Raw genomic sequence first — 7,500 nt, 5'->3', positions numbered from 1 at the left:
TATATTCATAGTGTATATGTGCTCTATGTATCTTGGTTAAACTGGCTATCCATGGGCGTTTATGGATTAACTTGACTGATTTTTAAAGAAAAAAAAAACCGTTAACATCAAAGAAAATCGTCCTACAAGCAGAGAGGGTTTAAGTAATACAAATAACGTCTGTATGTTTATTAAATGTAAAAGCATAAAGAATTATATGTAGCAATTACTGCAAATAGAAAAACAAATTATAAACAAGATAACAATCAGAAAAACAGATATTGATTGATGATTTCTTCAACAAGAATTTGTTTTTTCAAATCTTTCTCAATCGATTCTGTCATAAGTTTTTATATAAGTTTAATTATGCAACATACAGTACGTTACACGTATATGGGCCTGAGCCGTAGTGGCCAGGCCCTGCAGAGGGGTGGGCGACACAGTGTGTGAGGATGGTGCCTGGCCAGTGCATGAGATAGGACTCTGGCAGGCTCAGCACAGGGGTTGGAGACGTGGCCAGGCCTAGGACAGGAAATCTGGCTATGGCTACTCCCGGCACAGGACATGGGGTCATGGCCATGTCCAGCACAGGACGTGGGGCCAGGGCCATATCTGGCACTAGTCGTGGTGCCATGGCCAGGTCCAGCACTGACTGTGGGGCCATGGCCATGTCCCGCACCGGCCGTGAGGCCATGGCAATGTCCGGAACAGGCCGTGGGGTCATGGTCATGTCCGGAACAGGGAGTGGGGTCATAGCCATGTCCAGGACAGGGCGTGGGGCCATGGCCATGTCTGGCACTGGAAGGTGCCATGGCCATGTCCGGCACAGACCGTGGGGCCATGGCCATGTCTCGCACAGGCCGTGGAGCCATGGCCATGTCCAGAACAGGGAATGGGGTCATGGCTATGTCCAGGACAGGACAAGGGGCCATGGCTACGTCTGGAACAGGGTGTAGGGCTATGGCTACGTCTGGAACAGGGCGTGGGGCCATGACCATGTACAGAACAGGACGTGGGGTCATTTCCATGTCCCAGAGAGGGCGTGGGGCCATGGCCATGTCTGGCACAGGATGTGGGGCCATGGCTACATCCAGAACAGGGTGTGGGGTCATGGCCATGTCTGACACAGGGCGAGGGGCCATGGCCATGTCCAGCGCTAGACATGAGGCCATGTCCAGTACTGGACATTGGCCCATGGCCATGTCCGGCACAGACCGTGGGGCCATGGCCATGTCCGGCACAGGACGTGGGTCCATGGTCATGTCTGGAATAGGGCGTGGGGCCATAGCCATGTCTGGCACTGGGCGTGGGGCCATGGCCATGTCTGGCACAGGCCGTGGGGACATGGCCATGTCCAGCATAGGGAGTGGGGAAATGGCCATATTCGGCACAGGCTGTGGGGCCATGATCATGTCTGGCCCAGGGTGTAGGGACAGGGCCATGTCTGGCACAGGGCAGTAGGTTGGCCAGAGCACCAGACACCCATTGAGATACTACCACTAGAGAGGTATTGGATCCTTTGACTGACCAGACAGTAATGCAATGGATCCCTCTCTCTAGTCACGTCTTATTTTTTATTTGCCTATACTTACACAGAATAGTCTGGCCTGTTCTTTACATATTCTCGTCTTTCCTCATACACCTGACAACAATGAGATACTTAACACTTCTTCACCTAAGGGGTTAATTACTGTACTGCAATTTGCTCAGTGTAATTTCCTCTTGGTAAGGGTAGAAGAGACTCTTTAGCTATGGTAAGCAGATCTTCTAGGAGAAGGACACTCCAAAATTAAATCATTGTTCTCTAGTCTTGAGTAGTGCCATAGCCTCTGTACTATGGTCTTCCACTGTCTTGGGTTAGAGTTTTCTTGCTTGAGGGTACACTTGGGCACACTATCCTATCTTATTATCTTTTTTCTTCCACTTGTTTTTTGAAATGGTGTGTTGGGCAGGCTTAATAAAAGGGCGAGGGATGCCTGGTGGTTTATCAAGAGGTTGTCTTTTCCTTTTTCTGATTCTTTTTCTTCTGAAAACTATCCTTACTGTCCTCCCTTCAGTTGAAGTGGCTATCCTGGAGGGTATTTAGCCTTGCATGGTGTATCGGCTCCTCCATGTTGACCAGTTTTTTCCGACTTTTTATTATAGTCTATGGGTATCATCAATTACTTTATTTATAATTCTCTACATATTTTTGTTATAATTCTTCTGAATCAAGTTTTTAAGTATGGCGTCTCTTTTTTATTTATATTAATTGTCATGCTATCTGGATACATTGAGCGAAATCCGCGACCACAACCTCTTGTATTTCGTCAATTTCGTCTTCTGTATTGCAATATTCATGGTCTTCATGCAAATATCCAAGACCTTACAGTTGCGTCCAGACAGTATGATATTCTTTTGTTCTCAGAAACTTTGGTTTCTAATATGAGGCACTCATCTGAGCTCCTTATAATTGGTTTTAAGAAGCCAATAATATTGAAACGTGATGCCATCCCTAGGGCCAGGGGAATGGCAGAGTATATTAGGACCGAGTACCCTGCTTCTCATAAGTCTCGCTATCAATGTGGATGTCATGAGATTCAGGTAATAAAAGTTTGTGGCAGGCATAACAACTTTTATTTGTGTTCGATCTACCGGAATCCAGACATGGATGATTCTATCTTTGATTGTCTTCTTACTATTATGGCTAAGATACAAGAAGATGATAGAAAGGCTTCTTTTGTCTTTGTTGATGATTTTAATGCTCACCAGAGGTAGTGGTTAAGTTCTATATCTCCTACCGATTGCCATGGCTTAAGAGCTTTAGTCTTTGCCTCTGAATCAGGGTGTGAGCAAATTATAAATGAAACTACTCAAAGGTCTGGTAATTGCTTCGACCTCGTATACACTGACTCCCCTGGCGTTATAACTAGTAAGGTTTGTTCTCCAGTCGGGACATCTGATCATGCCTTGATTTCATTAGTGGTGAAGACTGAGCAGCCTGTCCCTGATATATCATAGTCTTGTAAAATTTATATGAAATCCCAAGCAGACTGCAATGGGATTTTGCATGATCATTTGTGCTTGAATTAGTCACAATTATATAGTAGTGTAGATCCTGTTGTCCCTTTGAATGAGAATCTAGTCAACATAATTGATAGGCGTATTCCTTCTCGTGTGTTAAGGTACCGAGTGAAGGACAAACCATGGTTCAAGGATGATTGTAGATGTGCTAATTTGGAGAAGCAGGAGGCCTATCAGCTTTGGAAGGGTAACAGATCAGATTTGACCTGGAACAACTATACTCAGCTTCGAGCTTTTGCTCAGAGAGTTTATGGCTCAACTGAAGAGGAGTACAATTTAACCATAAAAGAAACCCTTTCTGGTACAACTCAGGAACATAAATGGTAGTCTACCCTTAAATCTGCACTCTTTGGTGTAGATGCAACAGTTCTTCCTTTACTTAAACCAGATGGATCAGTCACTCACTGTCCAAAGGAAAAGGCAACCCTGTTGGCTGATGTTTTTGACTGTAAACAGAGTAATGAAAAACTTCCTCATTCCTGTTTTCCTGAGGCTAAACTAACTAGTTCAGCTTTTCGATCTCGTGAGATTAAAGCTCCGTTAATGGACTTTGATGCTTATGGAGGTGTAGACCCAAATGGTATTTTTCCTTTGTTTTTATAAAGAGAACAGATTTCTTAGCTCCAAAGTTATCTGTTATTTTGCGCAAGTTAGCAAGAAGAGGAGCTTCTAGCAATTGTTGGAGAATTGGTAAGGTTAATCCTCTTTGTAAATGTGTTTGTGGTAGCTCAAGTCCCACTGATTACCGCCCAATTTCTATAACTCCCATATTATCTAAAGTTTTTGAACGTCTTCTGGCGGAACGTCTTAATAGAATTGCTGAAGGTAATCACCTACTCCCTAGTTTGCAATTTGGTTTTCGTAAAGGCCTTGGAGCATGTGATGCCCTTCTTACAATCTCCAGTGATGTACAGAAATCCCTTGATTGTGGTCAGGAAGTTCGTATGATAGGCCGTGATTTTAGTGCTGCCTTTGATCGTGCTAATCATGAGGCCCTTGTTTTCACACTCAAACAGTTAGGAGTGGGTGGGTCGTTTCATAGCATCATTATTGATTTTTAAAGTAATAGATCTCAAAGAGTTGTTGTTGACGGGCACCATAGTGAGTATAGGAATGTGATATCCAGTGCTCCAAAGGGGAGTGTTCTTAGCCCATTACTTTTCATACTATATACACATGACATGTGGTTTGGCCTAGAAAACAAGCTTGTTGCATATGCAGATGATGCTACTCTCTTTGCATCAATTCCATCCCCTGAATGTAGATCTGGGGTTGGTGAATTCCTTGATAGAGATTTAGCTAAAATTAGTGCATGGTGCAAATTATGGGGTATGAAGTTGAATCCTAACAAAACTCAAAGTATGATTGTAAGTAGGTCAAGGACGGTGGTTCCTCAACATCCGGATCTCAGTATTGATATTGTTTCTTTATATTTGTATGACTTTTATAATTTTAGATGTGATTCTCCACAGTAAATCTACTTTTGAGGAATACATTAGGTCTTATTCTTCTTCAATTATACAAAAAATTGTCTTATTGAGAAAGTCTTACAAGATTTTCGGTGATCAATCTATTCTGAAGAAGTGTTTTAATTCTTTCATTCTACCGTGTTTTGAGTATTACTCTCCTGTCTGGTGTTCAGCTGCTGATTCTCATCTTAATTTGTTAGACAGAAACTTACGGTCTATTAAATTTCTTATACCTGATCTAGATATTAATCTTTGGCAACGTCGTTCAATTAGTTCATCATGCATGTTGCATAAGATTTTTCATAACTCTGACCATCCTTTACATTCAGATCTCCCTGGATAATTCTATCCAGTTCGTGATACTAGGCAGTCAGTTAATTCTTATAGCCAGGCCTTCTCCATCATGAGGCTCAATACTTCGCAGTAGTCTAGAAGTTTTATTCCATCTGTTACCGAGTTGTGGAATGATCTTCCTAATCGGGTAGTTGAATCAGTAGAACTTCAAAAGTTCAAAGTAGATGCAAATGTTTTTATGTTGACCAGGCTGACATGAGTCTTTTTATTGTTTATATATGACATATCTGTTTTTGACATTGTTAATAGTTTATGTAGGACATATCTGTTTTGACGCTGTTACTGTTTTTAGAATGATATATTGTTAATTTATTTTTATCATTTATTTATTTCCTTATTTCCTTTCCTCACTAGGCTATTTTTCCCTGTTGGAGCCCTTGGGCTTATAGCATCTTGCTTTACTAACTAGGGTTGTAGCTTGGCTAGTAATAATAATAATAATAATAATGGGGCCATGACATAGTCTGTCACAGGGCGTGGGGCCATGGCCATGTGCGGCACATGGCATGGGGACATGGCCTTGTCCGCCGCAGGGCGTGGGGCCATGGCTATGTCTGGCAAATGGCATGTGGCCATGGCCATGTCCAGCACAGGGCGTGGGTCCATGGACATGTCCAGCACATGGTCTGGGGCTATGGCCCTGTTCGGCTCAGGGCGTCGGGCCATGGCCATGTCCGGCAATGGCCATGTCCGAAACAGGGCGTGAAGCCCTGTCCACGTCTGGTATAGGAAGTGGGGGCATGGCCATATCCAACACAGGAAGTGGGGACATGGCTATGTTTGGCAGAGTACGTAGGGTAATGGCCATGTCCGGCACAGAGCATGGGGCCATGACCATGTCTGTTACAGGGCTTGGGGCCATGACCATGTCTGTCACAGGGCTTAGGACCATCGCCCTATCCGGCGCAGGGCGTGAAGCCATGGCCATGTCCGGCATAGGGCGTGGGGCCGTGGCCATGTCCGGCACAGGGTCTGGGGCCATGGCCATATTCGGCATAGGGCGTCGGGCCATGGCCATGTCTGGCAGAGGTGTTGCGGCCATGATCATGTCTGGAACAGGGCATGAAGCCATGTCCATGTCCGGTACAGGAAGTGGGGCCATTGCCATATCCAGCACACGAAGTGGGGCCATGGCAATGTCCGACACAGGGTGTGGGGTCATGGCCATATCCGGTATAGGGCGTGAAGCCATGGCCAGTTCCGGTACAGGAAGGGGGGCCAGGGCCATGTCTGGCACAGGGCGTGGGGTCATGGCCATGTCCCGTACAGGGCATGAAGCCATGGCCATGTCCGCTAAAGGAAGTTGAGCCATTGGCATATCTGGCTCAGGAAGTGGAGTGATGGTCGTGTCCAGCACAGGCCGTGGGCCATGGCTATGTCCAGCACAGGACGTGGGGCCATGCCCATGTCTGGCACAGGGCGTGGGGTCATGGCCATGTCCAGAACAGGGCGTGAGGTCATTGCCATGTCCGCTACAGGAAGTGGGGCCATGGCCATGTCCGGCACAGGAAGTGGGGCCATGGCCATGTCCGGCACAGGGCGCGGTGTCATGGCCTTGGAGCATGGAGCCATGGGCATGTTCGGTACGGGAAGTGGGGCCATTGCCGTATCCGGCACAGGAAGTGGGGCCATGACCATGTCTGGCACAGGAAGTTGTGCCATGGCCATGCACAAAACAGGGTATAAAGCCATTGATATGTCCGGTACAGGAAGTGGGGCCATGGCCATATCCCGCACAGGAAGTGGGGCAATGGACATGTCCGGCACAGGGCGTGAGGCCATGGCCATGTCCGACACAGGGAGTGGGGTCATGGCCTTGTCTGGAACAGTGCATGAAGCCATGACCATGTTCGGTACAGGAAGTGGGGCCATTGCCATATCCGGCACGGGAAGTGGGTTGATGGCCATGTCCAGCACAGGGCGTGGGGCCATGGCCATGTCCAGAACAGGGCGTGAAGCCATGGCCATGTTCGGTACAGGAAGTGGGGTTATGGCCATAACCAGCACAGGGCATGTGGCCCTGGCCATGTCCGGAACAGGGTGTGGGGCCATGGCCATATCCGGCACAGGAAGAGGGGCCATGACCTTGTCTGGCACAGGAAGTTGTGCCATGGCCATGCCCAAAACAGGGCGTGAAGCCATTGATATGTCCGGTACAGGAAGTGGGGCCATGGCCATATCCTGCACAGGAAGTGGGTCCATGGCTATGTCCGGCACAGGGCGTGGGGCCATGGCCATGTCCGACACAGGGTGTGGGGTCATGGCCTTGTCTGGAACAAGGCATGAAGCCATGACCATGTTCGGTACAGGAAGTGGGGCCATTGCCATATGTGGCACAGAAAGTGGGTCCATGGCCATGTCTGGCACAGGAAGTGGGGCCTTAGCTATGTCTGACATAGGGCGTGCGGTCATGGCCATGTCTGGAACAGGGCATAAAGCCATGGCCATGTTTGGTACAGGAAGTGGGGCCAATACCATATCCGGCACGGGAAGTGGGTTGATGGCCATGTTCAGCACAGGGCGTGGGGCCATGGCCATGTCCGGAACAGGCCATGAAGCCATGGCCATGTCCGGTACAGGAAGTGGGGTCATGACCATAACCAGCACAGGGCATGGGGCCATTGGCCATATCCGG

General features: G+C 47.5%; 4 protein-coding genes across 5 annotated transcripts in view; 1 reads left to right on the top strand and 3 right to left on the bottom strand.

Moving 5' to 3' along the window:
- Positions 1-7,500, bottom strand: part of Dmtn (transmembrane and coiled-coil domain 2 protein Dmtn) — a 662,916-nt gene that overhangs the window by 479,954 nt on the left and 175,462 nt on the right. The window lies entirely within an intron of this gene.
- LOC137657472 (keratinocyte proline-rich protein-like) lies at positions 363-1,421 on the bottom strand. The gene has a single exon (XM_068391811.1). It carries the CDS (start codon positions 1,419-1,421, stop codon positions 363-365), a length of 1,059 nt encoding a protein of 352 aa, XP_068247912.1.
- On the bottom strand, positions 5,515-6,429 carry LOC137657471 (BCL-6 corepressor-like protein 1). Its single transcript, XM_068391809.1, has one exon. The coding sequence runs from the start codon at positions 6,427-6,429 to the stop codon at positions 5,515-5,517; it is 915 nt and encodes a 304-aa protein (XP_068247910.1).
- The window catches only part of LOC137657470 (putative per-hexamer repeat protein 5), a 1,137-nt gene continuing 72 nt past the window's right edge, over positions 6,436-7,500 (top strand). The window contains exon 1 of the mRNA XM_068391808.1: positions 6,436-7,500. This exon is cut by the window's right edge and continues 72 nt beyond it. Coding sequence (XP_068247909.1) covers positions 6,436-7,500 — 1,065 coding nt within the window.

Source organism: Palaemon carinicauda, chromosome 18 (assembly GCF_036898095.1).
Source record: "Palaemon carinicauda isolate YSFRI2023 chromosome 18, ASM3689809v2, whole genome shotgun sequence".
In the NCBI taxonomy this organism is placed as follows: Eukaryota; Metazoa; Arthropoda; class Malacostraca; order Decapoda; family Palaemonidae; genus Palaemon; species Palaemon carinicauda.
Note: the sequence above shows the minus strand (reverse complement) of the source record. Positions and strands in the feature narration are given on the sequence as shown.

Coding starts and splice junctions, on each gene's coding strand:
- LOC137657472 (XM_068391811.1), bottom strand. CDS start 1,421: ATGGCCCTGTCCCTACACCCTGGGCCAGACATGATCATGGCCCCACAG.
- LOC137657471 (XM_068391809.1), bottom strand. CDS start 6,429: ATGCTCCAAGGCCATGACACCGCGCCCTGTGCCGGACATGGCCATGGC.